Raw genomic sequence first — 20,394 nt, 5'->3', positions numbered from 1 at the left:
TTCAATTTTAATGAAAATCTCCAGATTCGAACAGAAATTGATACTTTAGCCTGGTTTAATAATGATGTCAATAATTTCAACACAAAATATAAATGCATATGAAAGGGTGAAAAAAAATGACAGCAAGGTTATTGTTGACAGGTTTTTTTTTCAGAGAATTTAGCCAGGAAACTACAGGATCATATGGAAATGACTTTTGATCTATTAACCCTGCTGCACCAAACGTTAACTTAATCTAGGTTTAATTTTTACAGCAAACTTAGGTTAACTTTTAGTCCTGTCACTGCATGAAAGGCAGATTTCAATTTTCTGAAGAAACGTTTAAGCTTTCTTTTTAAAAAGAAATTAAAAATTAAAATGAATGCTTCAGGAGAGAAGTGGAGAAGTGTGGTGTATTTGCTTAGACAGCACTAACCTAAGGTCATGGTTTTAATCAAAAGGTAAGATTTTTTTTTAAATAAGTGTGTTAACAGACCCTCAATTAGCTCTAAATTCAATCCTTTGTATCTAATTAAGCACAGAGACATACATAGAGCACAGAGACATCTTGACATACATGCTGACATTGTAGTCTGACTTTTTTTTAAATCTACTAGAAACAGGAAAGTTCCTTAGTCAGAAAGGCATAATATGCAGTTTCAGATCATAGTGTGGTTACATTTGAAATGATTTACATTTTAATCTTACTTTGGACTTCATGGGTGTTCACGTTGATGATAAACATGTTAGTTCTTGTGATCCTGGATTATTAATGCAATGATTCACAGCTGAGCATTTCAAGCCATGATTCTGAAAGCGATGTCCAGAAAGACACAGAGGTCTGAAGAATATTTAAGTTTGTTATAGAGGCAGATATCACAAACCTTTATCAGCACTCGCCACTGTGGCCCAGGTTCGAAGCAACCCAGCCGCTGAGGGGTTAAAGTCTTAAGTGCCAGTCCCGGTTAGAATGAGAGAATTGTGTCAGGAAGGTGATCCAGTGTGAAACCTCTGGTGACCCTGAACATGGATCAGCTGGAGGACAACTCAATTCCATTTCAATTAACAAGTCGGTTTATAAATATCTTCAAATTGATGGCAATGAGAATGTAAGAAACTGAATTCTGGGAGGTGGAAGGTTCAGGAATAAAAAAAAAGGTTAACATTGCTAGAAATACAGAAACCATATGTGGATTATATTCATTAATGTTGTGTGGAGTGTCTTTTATAGATTAAGTGGAATTTTGGCCAAAAATGCTTGATTTTGCTGGGGGGGTTTTCCCCAACGAAAATTTGTGATGCAATGCTTTTTTTGTGTGTGTGTGTGTGTGTGTAAAACTACTTGAATTGGTAAAATTCCAAGCACAGGATTCTTTTAAACTCCTAACAGTAAAAAAAAAAAAAAAATGTACTTACTTTCTATGATAGCTATACTCACGGTCGCCACACACAAGTGTGAGAGGTCTTTGGCTGCATGCGTGTTGTGAAGACTTCACACGATGCCCAAATCTGTGGGCGTTTTGAAAAACTGCGAGCTCCTCAGAAATAGATTTCTTGCCTTTGCGTACATTACTACAATCAGGAAACCCTGAACGGACTCTGTTAGTATAATATATATTATTTACCATCCTGGGATTTTCACACACAATCTCTCAAGTTCATACAAAATTGTGTGGAAAAAGAAAAACGTCTCATGAGCAGAAACGTCTTGCTGATGAGAGCGTTGATCCACTTACGGTGGATAAACTAGAACAGCGGGTGAAACCAAGAACAGGAATCTGAGGCTACAGTAACCTACAAGCTCAGAATGGACCACAGCTGGACAGTTGAAAATTAGACAAAACAGCAGAAAAACACATTTTATTTAAAATCCAGTGTTAATCATCATCTTTCATTGTGTAACGTCTGTACTATAAAATATTACTAAATATGAAGGTGTGAAAAAAAGCGACAGATTATTGCTGACACAATGTTTTATTTGCATTTCAATTTAAAGGACCTTCATTTTTTCTCCCCAAAGAGATTAGGCAGTGAACCACAGTGTCATCTAGAAATTATCGACACAAACAGGACAGGAGAAATTCTTTGGTATTGAAAATAAACTGAACCCTGGGAGCATTTTATGAAGCATCAGTTAAACCAGGCAATACAGTGGACACACAGTTCAGGGGGAACATTATATATCTTCTTATGTGATGTTGTACATTTATTTTAACTTAAAGTTTTGTCTTAAAGATTGTGTTTAACATGGAAAAGAAGCAAGACATGTTTGTGCGAGGGTGTTCAGATACTTATTTAAGTGAGGAATTATTTATGAATTATTTATTTATTTATCTTTCCAGGACAAAGCATGTACTTCACCGTGATCCTGATGGTAGGTGGTAAACAGTTACAGTGTTATCGGTAGAACTTATTCTAATACTGGCTAATACATTTATTTCGCTTTTTTTGTATTCCACTAATGTTTAGATACTTATGACTTTGTGTGCCATCATACTCATCTTTACACTCTTTCCGTTTGAGCGCCAAAAGAAAAAAACGTGACCTACAAGGACACGCTGAGTTCACACCCAGTAAAAATCCCAATTGTGTGTTTTAAGGCAGCGAAGGACACAAACTGAGGTAATGAAAAATAAGTACAATATAACTCGATACTATAAATCACAATATAACTACCAGATGTTGTGTTCTGGATCCATAGACTGCTTTGTTGTTCAGTATGTACTTGAAAACACATTAATCAAAGAACACTGGAAGTTAGTTGCATATTTGACTAAATCCAGATACTGTGGGTTTTTGTGCGACTTCAATATAAGATCAACACACATATACTGAAAAGGCAGGAAATGAGAAAGTGTTACTCATTATTTTGCAGAACTGTGGAGGTTTATGTGAGTCCAATCTCTTCCAGTACACTGCGTGGTGCTTCTGCTTCCTGGAAAAGATGCACACTTACACTTAACAGAGATGGCAAAAAAAAAAAGAAAAAGAAAAAGAAAATCCATGCATGCTGAAAAATGTATCACACTGACGATGTTGTTGAACACCTACAATCCACACGATAGCAAAACATGTCATTTTATAATAGAATAAAATAACACGCAGCTGATTATACTCTATGTGGCCAAAAGTATACGGACACCTGATCATCACAACCTGGCTGTGTCCCAAAGACATGCTACAAACAGCGCACTGTGTATTATAGTGTCTATTGCAGGGGTGTCAAACATACGGCCCACGGGCCGGAATTGGCCCTCCGGGGAGTTCCGTCCGGCCCGGGGATAAATCTGCAATATGAAAAAAAATCATTTTCGGCAGAACTAGTACTGAGCTTCAGGGTCTAAGTGGCATTTGGTTCTATCAGTTTACCTGCTTTTCTGTTGGCCCTGGCACCCTCATCAACATAATGTCTTTATCGAAAAAAAAGAAAGAGAAAAGTGGATTTTTCAAGAAAAATGGACCTATTCCTATATGTTCACGGAGGTGAATGGGAAACCCGTGTGCCTGGTGTGAATGCAGCAAGTTTCGGTGCTTAAGCAATATAATATCCGGCGCCATAGGTGCATTCAAGTTAAAGCTCACGTTATGGGAGACGCAGATGGCAAGCGGTGACCCTGCTCATTTTCCCTGTCTAAGAGACAGTACAAATACAAGCTTTCAGGATTGCTGAGGGAGTTTGAGAAACGATTTCAGGTCTTTAGCGAACTCGAGACAGAATTCGCAGTTTTTTCGCTCACCATTCACAGTCAGAGCTTCTGATGTGCCCGTTGACATGCAACTTGAAATAATTGATTTGCAGTGTGATGTAAAATTGAAGAATAAATTTGCCTTTGTGGGCTTGGACACATTTAATCAGTATCTCCTGCCAGGCTATCCTAAATTAAAAGCACTGGCTGCAAAAATATTGCACATGTTTGGGACTACCTACCTTTGTGAGCAAGTTTTTTCAGTAATGAACATTAATAAAACGAAGCTGCGCTCAAAGCTCACACATAAGCACTCACACATGAGATTCTAAAATTGGCTGTTACTCAGGACATAATGCCTTATATTGATGCACTTGTGCAGGCAAAACGATGCCAAGTTTCTGGGGCAAATTAATAAAACAAATTTGTTTACTTTAAAAAACATACATACTTACATATAAATTAACAATTTTTACAAAGATTTTCTTTTTAAAACAGCTGCCACTTTAGATTTTAAGTGTGTGGAGTCAATTCATGTATTCAGAATTGCTTCCCGGAATTGGAAATTGGATTTTAAGCAATTTCTATATTTTGATGTTTGATTTATGTTAAAATGCAGGACAGTTCCACTAACCTGTGACTAAATGTTTTGCCCCATTCTACAATAAAAACTAAAACTAAAAAAAAATAAAAACACTGAACTGTGTTCAGTTTTTATGCATAATGCACTTAAATAAATGTTAAACTGGGTAAAAGTGTTGTTGAAATTGCACATACTACTTAGGTTGCTCATAATATATTTTTGTAAAAGGACAATTCATTTAATATAAAGATTTTTATAATTTAGTGCTTCTTTGCACTAATACAAAGAAATTCTATGTAATTTTGCTATGAGTTTACTGGTCTGGCCCCCTTGAGATAAGCTGTATGCGGCCCCCAGACCAAAAAGAGTTTGACACCCCTGGTCTATTGTATGAATTTTAAAAGTATCAAAAGGAACACTAATGGTATTTTACTAACTGGAAATATAAGCCGTTTCTAAGTCGATGGGAAATGACATCATCAAATGCACTTAATGCAATTTCACTTTTGCTTTAGCACAGTATGGTAAGCTCCTGTACTAGAAAAAATTCCTCGTATGTGAAAACATACTTGGCAATAAAGACCTTTCTTTCTTCTTTTTTTTAAATGTCACAAATAATTTGCACAAAGTAGGCTAATTTCAGAGACTTTTGTAAGTCGTGCACCAACATCTGGTGGAAAGCCTTCATAGAAGAATGCAGCTTATTATAACAGCTCCATGCCCTTGCACATATATCATTGTCTTGGTCAAGTGTCCACATACTTTTAAACATAGTGTACAGTGTGAAGATTGTTTTCTCCCACCTCTTGCAACATATCTGCCTGTTCGATGGCCTTCAATACAATCTTCTTAGATGTCTCCTGAGCTTCCCCACCCAGTATAAACTCATCAAGGATGTAGTAGGCCTTCTCAAAGTTAAAGATGATGTCCAGCTCACATACCTGGTACAGGTTAGGACATACAGGCACGTGAAAAAACAAAGTGGAAAAAAGCACAATTTAGAAGGGTTAAAGACTGTGAGGGAGACTCACGCTGCCAAAATACTTGTCCAGCAGCTCGACATATCTGTGGATGATCTCGAGGGTGATCAGTTCATTCTCTTGGTCTTCCACAGCACAGCAGAAGTAAAGGCTGGCATATCTGGGAAGAAAACAAATTTCAAATTCTGCTTTTATTTAAAAGGGTTTGAATTCTTCAATATTCTGTGGCGTGACTACATTCAGACCAGTATGACAGACATCATGATGACAGTATCGTATACTTGCCATTATTTTGCACCAATAACTGTCTCACCATCCAGCAATCATTCAGTGGATATACAGCTCTAATAAAGAGGACCCCAATCGTGCTTTCCACCAAATCCTGATCCTGTGATTTTTATGTATGACAATGGAGAAAAAAAAAGGTATTTACCTCTTGTAGACAATTTTTAAGTCTCTCCACTCCAGAAAGCTGCACATTTTGGGTTTGCGGGCCAACACCATCTGGATGACCTCACGGGAGATCTTCTTCTTTTGTGTGTCGGACAGCGGCACGTACCACTTCTGCAAGCGTAGCTTGCCCTGCCGACTAAACAGCAGCATGAACTGCATCTATTTAAAAAAACAACAGGATGACTCATTACTGTTTTCTGTGTTTGGGTCTTTTTTGGGAAAGAGTCCATACTTTGCAAGATTATAATGCTTTTAAAAATCATTTAGCAAATTAGGTGATCAAATCTGGCTGATAAGCTTCCTCCAAAAAGCACACACTCAGATAAAGAGCTGTTCAAAAGGTGCTTTCGGTGGTTAGTGGTTCCAGCTTTGCAGTGAGGTTCTCACAGTGAGGTTCTCCCTCTGTCCTGATGGGATCTGTGCAGAATCTCCAGAGGTTCCTGCCTTTGTGTTGCTAAAATGAGGACAGTGTCTCTATAGATTACAGCAGTTCAGCTGCTTGGTTTTACACAAATGTCATATGACAGACTCAAACAATGCCCGGAAAATAATCAAATAGTAATTTGGATTATTCCGAATTTCCCACACTCAATCTGCATATTTATAGATTGTGTGTAGATGCACTGTTCAGGTTATTTTGCCTACATTATGTCAGTTTGATGTCATCCTGAATCCACACTAATTTTCTGTTACCTTTCAGCTTTTGTTAAGCAACTTTTGTTTAAAACACACAAATCAGAACGTTCTCTAATTTGTCCTGATTTCTAAACTGTAATTTGATTGGACTCTGTGCTTGCTTACTCCACATCTCTCACGACCACAGCACTGGTCTCTGCATTATTTTGGGATAACAGCGCATGAACAATAGGTTCTTGTTGCTATAGTAACAGCTAATATACAGGAAAATGTACTTTAAATGAAACATTAGGATGGCTGAAAAAATCATTGTTATATAAGTGAGATATCACACACCAGACGTGAGGTTATACAAAAGACAATGCAAGCTCCAGTGTTTCATGTGTGTTTTCTTAACCACTGCTGATGACAAACTCTCTGGGCATTCCAGACAGTTAGATATGAATAAAAAACTAACACTGTGTGTTAACAGCAAATAAGATGATCTGGATTCAATTTTTGTAATTTTTTCCCCCATCAGACAAAAGAAATATACCAGCAGTCCCCCAGAGTAAACACATCTGGCCACAACCCAAATTACTCTCTGAACTTTCTCGCTCCTTCTTTCTCTCTCTTTTTATCCATCTATCTAACTATCTATCAATCTATGTTATGACAAAAGTATAGTAATAAAACAATTTTCTGAAAGCATCTTTGTTGCACAAGGAATTATTGTTATTAATTACTTCAAATGATCAAAATTTATAAAGCAAATAAATTTAAACGTGAAATTAAAATTCTGTGAACAAATGAAATACAAAGGAAGAGTCAAAGGAGAAGAAAATGATGATTCATACAAAGCAAGAACTAACTGGATACATCACATAAAGCCAGAAAAAAGGTGACCTGACCTCAAATATGATTACAACAGTATGATGAGTACAGCTCAGAGCGCATCATTCAGAATGGTGACATTCCTGATGGATCTCCAAATTGGTTTTTACCAAATTTCCCTTCTGCCTTTGTCTTTGGGACAACAGGGACACCAAGGAGCACTAAAAAAAAGTCTCCTTATTCACTATGGAGAGGAACAACATCAAGTGGGAGCCACATCAAACTAGACCTTATGGAACTGTCACATCTCTAGATAACGTACTGGCAGCCTTTAAGTACCTTCGATATTTTTCTTTTTAGATGTCTGAGGCCAAACCTGGTGTTTTCATTGGAGATGAAAAAGATAAAGAAGATTTCAGAGTACAAGGAATTCCAGGAGAAACCCACTATGAGGGACGATAGCGGCTTAACATCAGCTTTATCTCAGTGTTTCAGGGCAAACACTACCAGGAGATGGTTGATTCTCTGCAGAAGAACTACCGTATGGCTCAAAGGGCTGCAGGATGTCTCTCAAAACCCATTTCTTAATGCTTATCTTGATAACATTTTGATTCATGGTTTGTCTTTTTTTTTCTGACTTTATGTGAAGGAGATTTATTTATCGTTTTTGTCAATAAATAAATAGGTACATTTATATATTTAAATTAATATCAAACTCCTGGGCAGTTCCTCAAAAGTTTGAGTAGATTCATATTTTCTATACTTCTGAGATCCAGCAAATGAAGAAATAACATTTTACTAAACAGAAACAAAATGTAGACATTTATAAGTCACGTATTGATATTGATACTGATGATGAAGGAAACTGCGTTTGTGAACCACCCTAAAAAATAATAAAAAAAAAAATAATAAAATTAAGAACAGTATCATGTATTTCTGGTGGTCTTCTTCACCTCAGACAGCCACTCCCTTGTTGTCCATTACACACCTTTTGTACACTTCCATACAAACACGTACATGATATGAGCCGATATGAAACGTCGTTTAAGTCTCTTGTGTATTAAATAAACACTTTTATTTCATCTAATCTAATCTGATGTTCACAAGAGCAGATCCACAACATGTTTTAATTCGATTTCCCATCACTCAGCGTTTAGCTATAGCTAAAATTACAGGACAACAGCTACAGCTAGCTACCTCTCAATCTCTCTCTCTTTTAACATTGACGCCGGTTTAACTAAAGCACTCTGATAACCAGTTAGTTAAGCTAATTTAGCTAGTTAACTAGATTTACCGAGAAAACTCTGACAGAATCCTTACCTTCACCGTTATTCCGTGTGCGAATCTGTGAACACGTAGCGCAGGTTAGCAAACACTGCTAGGTTTCCATCCCGAGCACGGAGACGCGTCCCGTTACTCTGTTTTTCATCTCACTTTTCATTCAGAGCGATGAAGCTGTTCATTGGCTCAGAGGCTCATCGCTGAGACACGTCATTGGCCAAGGCGGAGAACGCGTTGAACCGCAGATAGTATAAACAAACTGGCGATTTATTTAAATCTCTTTATTTATCTAACGGCTCTTTATACAATTTCTTGCATTCGTTAAAAGGAAAAAAAAAAACATATTTTGGCAATTAAAGTCGTGCTGTTTGATTATTATAGCACACGAATGACTATTTCGGAGGCGTTGCGATTCACAGTTTAGACGTTAGGTGGCGGTAGCGGGCGGAGTTAAAGATCAGAATCAGAATCAGAATTAGAATCAGAATCAGAATCAGAATCAGAATCAGTTTTATTGCCGGCATGTTTTCACACGCGAGGAATTTGTTTTAGTGACAGAAGCTCCACAGTGTAACAGAATGACATATACAGTCTAAACGAATTTGTATGTACACATTTACAGGTGTGAAATGTGCAGTTGAAATACACATATACAAATATAGGCAATTGTAAGTACAAATTTGCAAGTGTGAGAAATGTGCAATTGAAGTATACAATATATACAATTTGTGTGTACACATGTGCAATTGTGAAATGTGCAATACAGTAAACAGTATAGACAATATGTATGTATGTATGTACAGATGTGCAAGTATGAAATGTGCAATTGAGGTATACATAGTACAAATGTACAATTGTGAAATGTGCAATTAGGTGCATCGACCAGATGGCAACAGTTCAAAGAGGGAGTGTGCTGGATGTGAGGGGTCCAGTGTGATTGACTTTGCCCTTTTGCTTACTCTGGAGAAGTACAGATCTTGAAGAGTGGGGAGAGTTGTGCCAATGATTCGCTCAGCAGTCCGGACTACCCTCTGTAGTCTTCTGAGGTCGAATTTGGAGGCTGAGCTGAACCAAACAGACACTGAAGTGCAAGAGGATGGATTCAATGATTGCAGTGTAGAACTGTTTTAGCAGATCCTGTGGCAGGTTGAACTTCTTCAGCTGACGAAGGAAGTACAAACTCTGCTGAGCCTTTTTCACAATGGAGTCTATGTGAATGTCCCACTTCAGGTCCTGGGAGATTGCTGCCACAATGCTGTCCATGATGGTAAGTGGAGGAAGAGCAAAGGGGTTTCTCCTGAAGTCCACTATCATCTCCACTGTCTTGAGCGTGTTCAGCTCCAGGTTGTTAAGGCTGCACCAGACAGCCAGCTGTTCAACCTCCAGTCTGTAAGCAGACTCGTCACCGTCCTGGATGAGGCCGATGAGTGTGGTGTCGTCCGCAAACTTCAGGAGCTTGACAGAGGGGTCATTAGAGGTGCAGTCATTTGTGTACAGGGAGAAGAGCAGTGGGGAGAGAACACAGCCCTGTTTAAATGTGTTTAAATAAGGTTTTGGGTATACGTAATATAAATGCAACGTTTGATTTTATATTTTTGTATTTTAATTTTTAAACAATAAAACTCGTTTTTCTCGTCTTTCATTCATTTCACGTGTTTTCTGAAAGTGCTGAAAGCGATCAGCTCAACATTGCCTCCTATTGGAGGACGTGACAAATTACAACTTTATATTTCTACAAAAAGAGTCACCACCAGTAGGAGGCGCTGTTTGAACAGAACTTGGCTCTCAACCCAAAATAGAAAAAACTTTACATAATGGAATATAATTTATTCATTAAACCTCAAGACTAAATATCTTTGTGATTATTTATTTAGCTTTAAGGTTGCATGACTTTTTGTAGCTTTTACAACAGAGACCAGTTTTTAATTCTTGATACAGTTGTTTTACACCCCAATGAGACTGTTTATTGTCAGTATATCTTAAGGTTATAATTACTATTTAGTCAGCAATAAGGCTAGTAGCTACAGACCACATCTGATTGTAGGTTAATGTTAAGTGAGAGAAAGAAGACACGTGGTAAATTATTGTTTGTTTTGCTAAATTAAACTATCTAAATAATTGTCTACAGGTTGTGTTAACTGATATAGTGAGTTCTCTCCAACTTACATGATTTAGTGTATCAAGACAATGTTAATTGTTTTAATACAGTAAACCGGATGTGTTATAATTAGGTGCAATACTAAACTTCTGCATGCCTTCAAACGCACCAATTACTATTACCATTTGCTTGTTTTTATTACAAAAGTAATAATGGTGTATAATGCAGAGTTCCATCATTACATAATAATTGGACAGTCAGGACTGGTGACAATAAATGTGATGTTTATTTATTTATTTACATTTATTTAAGCCATTCTAACTTTATCTGGACAGATTTTGCAGTATATCTCAGCTATGTGAATGTCGTTAGACAATGTGTAAAAGTAAAAATAAATAAAAAATAAAATAAAAAATATCAATATAAAATATAAACGTCCCCTAAAAAGAGTCGAGAAAGAACTTGTCGTTTTATGTAGTTCCTATTTTGTCCGCTAGAGGGCTGTAGCTCAGAGCAGTGTTGTGTTTAAATGCGCTGCAGCTCTGTACTGCTCTCGCCGGGCGCGGTGGCGCGTGCCTGTAATCCAAGCTGCTGGGAGGCTGAGGCTGGCGGATCGTTTGCGCTCAGGGGTTCTGGGCTGCAGTGCACTATGTCGATCGGGTGTCCGCACTAAGTTCGGTATCGATATGGTGCTCCTGAGGGAGCTCGGGCGCACCAGGTCGTCTAAGGAGGGGAGAACCGGCCCAGGTCGGAAACGGAGCAGGTCAAATCCCCCGTGCTGATCAGTAGTGGGATCGCGCCTGTGAATAGACGCTGTAGTGCAGCCTGAGTAATACAGCGGGACTCAGTCTTTTACAATAACTTCAACATATACTGTTCATTCACAGCTATAGATTTCATTACACAAATCTTATATCACTCACACCTCAATCTCTAGACTTGACTTTGGGGACATTAACCATAAACATAACAAAATATTATACATTATTCATCATTTTAAATAATAATCTTGATTTTACCCATTATATTAATCTTATGCCAGTGTTTGACGGTATCTGACGAACTCCACTACATTGCCTCCTATCGGAGAATAATTGTAATTACAACTTTAGATTCCTAAATAAAGCCTTGTACAAACAGGCCAAATACACACTAAATAGGAGATAAGAGTGGCAAAACAAAACTACTTTCAAAAGCTGAAAAAAAAATGACATCAACATGGGACCGCACTACATCCTCCAACATCAGGACAAACCAGGGACTTATGAAAAGATCCTGTTTGTGGACTTCAGCTCTGCCTTCAACACCATCATCCCAGGTACCCTCCTGAATAAACTGACACAGCTCTCTGTACCCACCTCCATCTGTCAGTGGATCACCAGCTTCCTGACAGACAGGCAGCAGTGAGTGAGGCCGTAAAAACTCACATCCATGTTGATCACATCCAGTGCTGAAGGTGTGGATGTTCCACACCATCAGCACTGGAGCTCCTCAGGGCTGCATTCTCTCCCCACTGCTTTTCTCTCCCTACACAAATGACTGCACCTCTAAACACCCCTCTGTCAAGCTCCTGAAATCTGCAGATGACACTACAGTAGTCAGTCTCATCCAGGTTGACAAATTTTAAAAATAAAACAACTTTACATAAAAATAGAGTACATAAGATAAGAACTAACTGGTTAATCCAATTAATAATAAAAATGTGACGACTAAAAATAAAAGAAAAAACGTGTATCCTGCACACATGTGCTAACGTGTATATTCTGAACAAGTCATTCATTTGAGAACGTTTAAATGCTCAGTCAAATCACACTGAACCGAGAAGGAAAGTGAGGTGTGTGTAGTTCCTAGATTGTCCGCTAGAGGGCTGTAGCTCAGAGCAGTGTTGTGTTTAAATGCGCTGCAGCTCTGTACTGCTCTCGCCGGGCGCGGTGGCGCGTGCCTGTAATCCAAGCTGCTGGGAGGCTGAGGCTGGCGGATCGTTTGAGCTCAGGGGTTCTGGGCTGCAGTGCACTATGTCGATCGGGTGTCCGCACTAAGTTCGGTATCGATATGGTGCTCCTGAGGGAGCTCAGGCGCACCAGGTCGTCTAAGGAGGGGAGAACCGGCCCAGGTCGGAAACGGAGCAGGTCAAATCCCCCGTGCTGATCAGTAGTGGGATCGCGCCTGTGAATAGACGCTGTAGTGCAGCCTGAGTAATACAGCGGGACTCAGTCTTTTACAATAACTTCAACATATACTGTTCATTCACAGCTATAGATTTCATTACACAAGTCTTATATCACTCACACCTCAATCTCTAGACTTGGCTTTGGGGACATTAACCATAAACATAACAAAATATTATGCATTATTTATCATTTTAAATAATAATCTTGATTTTACCCATAATACATTGCCTCCTATCGGAGAATAATTGTAATTACAACTTTAGATTCCTAAATAAAAGTCCAGGCCAGTAGGAGGTGCTGTAGCAGCTTTTCACACACTGGTATTACACTTCATTAGGAACACTCTTTAATCAACTCAACCAGTGTGTCCACGATTCTGAGTAAAGTTTAGAGACTGTTATCCGTGAAAATCCCAGTTAACGGTGGCTTAGTGGTTAGCACATTCGCCTCACACCTCCAAGGTTGGGGTTCGATTCCTGCCTCCACCTTGTGTGTGTGGAGTGGGGGCCATTTGGGATTCAGCCAATGGCTCGTTTACAGTTACCTGTTCTTGTAGTCTCTTATTTGAACTATCAGGTAAACAAAAGCAACCCTGGTGTATACACTGACTGATACTTTTCTAAATACTTTGCATATTTTCTCTGAATCTAATATGTATTAGCCTTAACTGTAATAATGCATTCTGCTGTTTCAGTATAATTGGAAGCAAACATACAGGATAGATTTTGCACTTTTTCCAACTGGTCTGGTTCTGGTTGATTTATCAAAAATGATGTACAATAATGTGAAATGTAATCTGATTTTATAATGATATTTGCTTAATTATGAAAAGAAGAGGAGCTAATTTTAAACCCACACAACCTTTGTGTTGAAAAAGAAAGAATTTATAATGTTCTTTACTCCATAGTTTTTGGTGTTTTCTCTAAAGCACTGATTTCTCCAGTTCTAGTCAGTAGTGTCAGTACAATAGGGCTCAGTGTTTTTAGGAAGCATTATAAAGCATAAACTCCAACTACCTACTGTAATACGATACTTAGGAAATTGTATTGCTTTTTTAGCAAAATGTCCCATTTTGAATAAAAATGAAATGCTTTTAGCATAAAATAACTTTCTATATTTAAGAATATAAGTGACTATGTCAAATTTAAAAAAAAAAAACAACAACTTCTTTAAATAAAAATAGGGTACATAAAAAAGGATAGGAACTAACTGGTTAATCTAATTAATAACTGGTTTCTCTCTCTCTCTCTCTCTCTCTCTCTCTCTCTCTCTCTCACACACACACACACACACACACACACACACTGACTCACACACAAATTAATAAATGGAAATTGAATAAATAATTTGTATTTGGTTAAATTGTGTTCAGTGATCCTTACCAAACACAACAACACCCGCATTGTTGTTGTTTTTTTTGTTTGTTTGGTTTATTTGGGTGGGGGTGTAGGTGGGATGGAGATGTCACTCTTACCTGTCTTCAAAACTTGAGAGCCCTGCTGCAACTTCTAAATAATAATAATAATAATAATAATAATAATAATAATAATAATTAAAGCTGCAAGCAGCATTTCCCGGGTTCAAGCGTTTAAGGCCTTTGGATTGACATGACAATATATGTCATGTCATGCTACATATGTCATGCTACAGAGGGTGCCACAACATATGTCATGTGAAGTACTCACCCTTCCAGTTTTCCCTAAAATAAACAAAGTCATATCCATTAGAGATGAGCCGGATACTCGGCTGAAACGAGTATCCGGTACGGATAAAGCACTTCTGCCGAGTACGAGTATTATACGAGTAATACGAGTCAATATCTGTGCTCGGATTGTATGAAAATCATCATTGGGTAGCTGATTGTGTCAGCGTTCTGTGATAGGCTAGTCACAGCGCCCCTCCCCTACAGTGATAGGCTAGTCACAGCGCCCCTCCCCTACAGTGATAGGCTAGTCACAGCGCCCCTCCCCTACACACATACAGATGTATTGTGTTGCTGTGTCTCGCTCTGCTCACTCACAGTCACACACAGAACAGCTCTCTGTCTCTCCCTCAGTCACTCGGGTTCGTGGGTCTTTTCCGTTAACGTTTAGGGTTTCTTCAGCTTTTTACTTCGGGTTGTAACGTTAATAATACGTACTTACTAACCAGTAGAGTTCTGGTAAACGTGGGTTCGTCCAGACGTGGTGCTTGCTTGGTAGAATGCGACTCGCATTGCGTCTCTGCCTGTCGGAGATTTTTTTTCTTTTTTAAACCTTCAGCTGTCTCTAACCAGTAACCAGACACCGAGTGTCTGACACGTTTTTGCTGTATTTCATAAAAACATAAAGGTAGTAAGCTAGTGTTATAAATATTACAAATTAATTATTACCGGTTAAAGCCCCGCCCATTTCAAGAATCAGAATCAGAATCTTTGCCTTACAAGTCAACACAAAATTTGGTTTTTGGACTGTTTTTTTAAAAAATGGCTGTTTTTAGTGATTTTTCCGTTATAGCGCCACGAAGTGGCCAATCGCCACGGTTTTTGAACTGTGACCTCAGTTTGACCTCTTTCACATGTGTCCCAAGTTTGGTGTTGATAGCTCATTTAATTCTTGAGTTATTGACATTTGAGTAAAACTGGCTCCTCACAGTCCAACTTTTTGGGGCCCCTTAAGGACCCTGAATCAAAATTTCGACTTTTTTTCGAAAATTATTGTCTTTGAGACTCCAGAGAATATTAATGCACTGGATTGGTCTTGATCAGGCGAAAAACCTAGGACTAGTTAGCAAAAGTAGGTTTTGGACAAAATGCGCTATAGCGAAAAAATTTAATGGCAGAAATAAAATCGGAGATATACGTTTTTTAACGCATGAGCCAAGGATTCCAATGATATAAAGCACTTGAGATTTGGACATACAGTTTAGGGGTTATGGGGACAAACATGTTTTTTACGAGTCAGCACAAAATTGGGTTTTTGGACCTATGGACACAAACGTGTTTTGGGGCGCTGAAGCGCCCCAGATTGTCCGATTCTGCTGAGATTTTGGCCCTGAGTAACTGTGACCAGTACTACCATCTGACCAAGTTTGAGCTCTCTAGGCCTTGCGGTTTCTAGGGCAGAATAATAATAATAATAATAATAATAATAATAATAATAATAATAATAATAATAATAATAATAAAAATCCTAACAAAAACAATAGGTTTCCAGCGTTTCGCGCTTGAACCCTAATAATAAAAATCCTAACAAAAACAATAGGTTTCCAGCGCTTCGCGCTTGAACCCTAATAATAATAACTCCGTCCAGGGTGTATCCTGCCTTGATGCCCAATGACGCCTGAGATAGGCACAGGCTCCCCATGACCCGAGGTAGTTCGGATAAGCAGTAGAAGATGAATGAATGAATGAATGATAACAATAATAATAATAATAATTAAAGCTGCAAGCAGCATTTCCCGGGTTCAAGCATTTAAGGCCTTTGGATTGACATGACAATATATGTTATGTCATGTCATGCTACATATGTCATGCTACAGAGGGTGCCACAATATATGTCTTGTGAAGTACTCACCCTTCCAGTTTTCCCTAAAATAAACAAAGTCATATCCATTAGAGATGAGCCGGATACTCGGCTGAAACGAGTATCCGGTACGGATAAAGCACTTCTGCCGAGTACGAGTATTATACGAGTAATACGAGTCAATATCTGTGCTCGGATTGTATGAAAATCATCATTGGGTAGCTGATTGTGTCAGCGTTCTGTGATACGCTAGTCACAGCGCCCCTCCCCTACAGTGATAGGCTAGTCACAGCGCCCCTCCCCTACAGTGATAGGCTAGTCACAGCGCCGCTCCCCTACACACATACAGATGTATTGTGTTGCTGTGTCTCGCTCTGCTCACTCACAGTCACACACAGAACAGCTCTCTGTCTCTCCCTCAGTCACTCGGGTTCGTGGGTCTTTTCCGTTAACGTTTAGGGTTTCTTCAGTTTTTAACTTCGGGTTGTAATGTTAATAATACGTACTTACTAACCAGTAGAGTTCTGGTAAACGTGGGTTTGTTCAGACGTGGTGCTTGCTTGGTAGAATGCGACTCGCATTGCGTCTCTGCCTGTCGGAGATTTTTGTTCTTTTTTAAACCTTCAGCTGTCTCTAACCAGTAACCAGACACTGAGTGTCTGACACGTTTTTGCTGTATTTCATAAAAACATAAAGGTAGTAAGCTAGTGTTATAAATAATACAAATTAATTATTACCAGTTAAAGCCCCGCCCATTTCAAGACAAGCCCCGGGTTAGGCCCCACCCACTCCGAGTTCTCGTAAGGCAAAGTTTCTGATTCTGATTCTGAGAATCTTTGAGAATCTTTGCCTTACAAGTCAGCACAAAATTGGGTTTTTGGACTGTTGGTGGCGCTAGAGGGCTTTTTTAAAAATGGCTTTTTTTAGTGATTTTTCCGTTATTGCGCCACGAAGTGGCCACGGTTTTTGAACTGTGACCTCATTTTGAGCTCTTTCACATGTGTCCCAAGTTTGGTGTTGATAGCTCATTTAGTTCTTGAGTTATTGACATTTTAGTAAAACTGGCTCCTCACAGTCTGAGCGTTTTGGGGCCCCTTAGGGACCCTGAATCAAAATTTCGACTTTTTTTCGAAGATTATTGACATTGAGACTCCAGAGAATATTACTGCACTGGATTGGTCTCGACCAGGCGAAAAACCTAGGACTAGTTCACAAAAGTAGGTTTTGGACAAAATGCACTATAACGAAAAAATTTAATGGCAGAGATGAAATCATAGATATACGTTTTTTAAGTAATGAGCCAAGGATTCCAATGATAGAAAGCACTTGAGATTTGGAAATAGGGGTTTTAGGGGTTTAGGGGTTATGGGGACAAACGCGTTGAGGGGCGCTGAAGCGCCCCAAATTGTCCGATTCCGCTGAGACCTTGGCCCTGAGTAACTGTGACCAGTACTACCACCTGACCAAGTTTGAGCTCTCTAGGCCTTACGGTTTGGGCTGCACGATCGTTTCTAGGGCGGAATAATAATAATAATAATAATAATAATAATAATAATAATAATAATAATAAAAATCCTAACAAAAACAATAGGTTTCCAGCGCTTCGCCCTTGAACCCTAATAATAATAATAATAATAATAATAATAATAATAATAATAATAATCATCATCATCATCATCATCATCATCATAATAATAATAAAAAGTCCTGAATAAATGACTAGAACTAACTGGTTAATCTAACTAATAATAAAAATGTGACGACTACAAGTAAAAGAAAAAAACGTGTCTCCTGCACACGTTATGCGCTAACGTGTATATTCTGAACAAGTCTTTCATTTGAGAACGTTTAAATGCTCAGTCAAATCCTACTGAACCGAGAAGGAAAGTGAGGTGTGTGTAGTTCCTATTTTGTCCGCTAGAGGGCTGTAGCTCAGAGCAGTGTTGTGTTTAAATGCGCTGCAGCTCTGTACTGCTCTCGCCGGGCGCGGTGGCGCGTGCCTGTAATCCAAGCTGCTGGGAGGCTGAGGCTGGCGGATCGTTTGAGCTCAGGGGTTCTGGGCTGCAGTGCACTATGTCGATCGGGTGTCCGCACTAAGTTCGGTATCGATATGGTGCTCCTGAGGGAGCTCGGGCGCACCAGGTCGTCTAAGGAGGGGAGAACCGGCCCAGGTCGGAAACGGAGCAGGTCAAATCCCCCGTGCTGATCAGTAGTGGGATCGCGCCTGTGAATAGACGCTGTAGTGCAGCCTGAGTAATACAGCGGGACTCAGTCTTTTACAATAACTTCAACATATACTGTTCATTCACAGCTATAGATTTCATTACACAAATCTTATATCACTCACACTTCAATCTCTAGACTTGGCTTTGGGGACATTAACCATAAACATAACAAAAATTATACATTATTCATCATTTTATCATTATTCATCATTCAATCAATTCAATCATTCAATCATTATTCATCATTCATCAATCCCATGACATCAACATGGGACCGCACTACATCCTCCAACATCAGGACAAACCAGGGACTTATGAAAGGATCCTGTTTGTGGACTTCAGCTCTGCCTTCAACACCATCATCCCAGGTACCCTCCTGAATAAACTGACACAGCTCTCTGTACCCACCTCCATCTGTCAGTGGATCACCAGCTTCCTGACAGACAGGCAGCAGTGAGTGAGGCCGTAAAAACTCACATCCATGTTGATCACATCCAGTGCTGAAGGTGTGGATGTTCCACACCATCAGCACTGGAGCTCCTCAGGGCTGCATTCTCTCCCCACTGCTTTTCTCTCCCTACAAAAATGACTGCACGTCTAAACACCCCTCTGTCAAGCTCCTGAAATTTGCAGATGACACTACAGTAGTCAGTCTCATCCAGGTTGACAAATTTTAAAAATAAAACAACTTTACATAAAAATAGAGTACATAAGATAAGAACTAACTGGTTAATCCAATTAATAATAAAAATGTGACGACTAAAAATAAAAGAAAAAACGTGTATCCTGCACACGTTATGTGCTAACGTGTATATTCTGAACAAGTCATTCATTTGAGAACGTTTAAATGCTCAGTCAAATCCTACTGAACCGAGAAGGAAAGTGAGGTGTGTGTAGTTCCTAGATTGTCCGCTAGAGGGCTGTAGCTCAGAGCAGTGTTGTGTTTAAATGCGCTGCAGCTCTATACTGCTCTCGCCGGGCGCGGTGGCGCGTGCCTGTAATCCAAGCTGCTGGGAGGCTGAGGCTGGCGGATCGTTTGAGCTCAGGGGTTCTGGGCTGCAGTGCACTATGTCGATCGGGTGTCCGCACTAAGTTCGGTATCGATATGGTGCTCCTGAGGGAGCTCAGGCGCACCAGGTCGTCTAAGGAGGGGAGAACCGGCCCAGGTCGGAAACGGAGCAGGTCAAATCCCCCGTGCTGATCAGTAGTGGGATCGCGCCTGTGAATAGACGCTGTAGTGCAGCCTGAGTAATACAGCGGGACTCAGTCTTTTACAATAACTTCAACATATACTGTTCATTCACAGCTATAGATTTCATTACACAAATCTTATATCACTCACACCTCAATCTCTAGACTTGGCTTTGGGGACATTAACCATAAACATAACAAAAATTATACATTATTCATCATTTTAAATAATAATCTTGATTTTACCCACTCCACATTTATAATAACTTTTACTACAACATGTACTTGCCTGGCTGTTAAATGCACGTCTCGTAAATGTAGTTTTTATTTTGTTACTTACTGGATGGCCTGTATGTCACCTCTATATTGGACAAATGTCACCTATTGGTCAAAGATGGAAATTACAACTATATATTTTGACAGAAAAAGGCACAACCAGTAGGAGGCAATATTGATTCACACTTTGTTTTTGAAGACTATTGCAAAGCAGATATATATATTATTCATTTTCAATTAATGAATCTAATATAAAATAAGTGATATTTCGTTCATAATATGGCCAAATGTTTTGTTCATTTTTGCTCCTACACTTACTTTATAGCAGATCATCTAGTTAACATAGTAAATTCCTGTTAAAACTCCTTTGATGAAATTGACTTCCTGTAGTTAAAGGTTATATTTCTGAAAAGGAAAACACCAACAACAAGAATGATCTCTATTTATAGTCTCTAGGCAAAGAATTTGCAGAACATAAACAAATGGACACCAATGTACTAGGGTGTTTTGCAAGGGAGT

General features: G+C 39.0%; 1 protein-coding gene across 1 annotated transcript; it reads right to left on the bottom strand.

Moving 5' to 3' along the window:
* Positions 1 to 1,934: 1,934 nt before the first annotated feature.
* On the bottom strand, positions 1,935 to 8,571 carry ap1s2 (adaptor related protein complex 1 subunit sigma 2). The gene is made up of 5 exons (XM_060864318.1): positions 8,451 to 8,571; positions 5,662 to 5,840; positions 5,280 to 5,388; positions 5,052 to 5,189; positions 1,935 to 2,914 (listed from the first exon to the last, which is right to left on the bottom strand). Exons 2-5 carry the CDS (start codon positions 5,838 to 5,840, stop codon positions 2,867 to 2,869), a joined length of 474 nt encoding a protein of 157 aa, XP_060720301.1. The 5' UTR covers positions 8,451 to 8,571; the 3' UTR covers positions 1,935 to 2,866.
* Positions 8,572 to 20,394: the final 11,823 nt, after the last annotated feature.

The sequence above is a fragment of the Tachysurus vachellii genome, chromosome 1 (genome assembly GCF_030014155.1).
Source record: "Tachysurus vachellii isolate PV-2020 chromosome 1, HZAU_Pvac_v1, whole genome shotgun sequence".
NCBI lineage: Eukaryota > Metazoa > Chordata > Actinopteri > Siluriformes > Bagridae > Tachysurus > Tachysurus vachellii.
The sequence above is the reverse complement of the archived record's forward strand: the minus strand, read 5'-3'. Positions and strand labels throughout refer to the sequence as shown.

What these genes read in the sequence shown, in the direction of transcription:
- ap1s2 (XM_060864318.1), bottom strand. Translation starts at nt 5,840, where the DNA reads ATGCAGTTCATGCTGCTGTTTAGTCGGCAGGGCAAGCTACGCTTGCAG. An exon ending in TGGACAAGTATTTTGGCAGC is followed by an intron (nt 5,190 to 5,279) that starts GTGAGTCTCCCT and finishes AACCTGTACCAG; the next exon opens with GTATGTGAGCTGGACATCAT. An exon ending in AGGCAGATATGTTGCAAGAG is followed by an intron (nt 2,915 to 5,051) that starts GTGGGAGAAAAC and finishes CATCTTTTCCAG; the next exon opens with GAAGCAGAAGCACCACGCAG.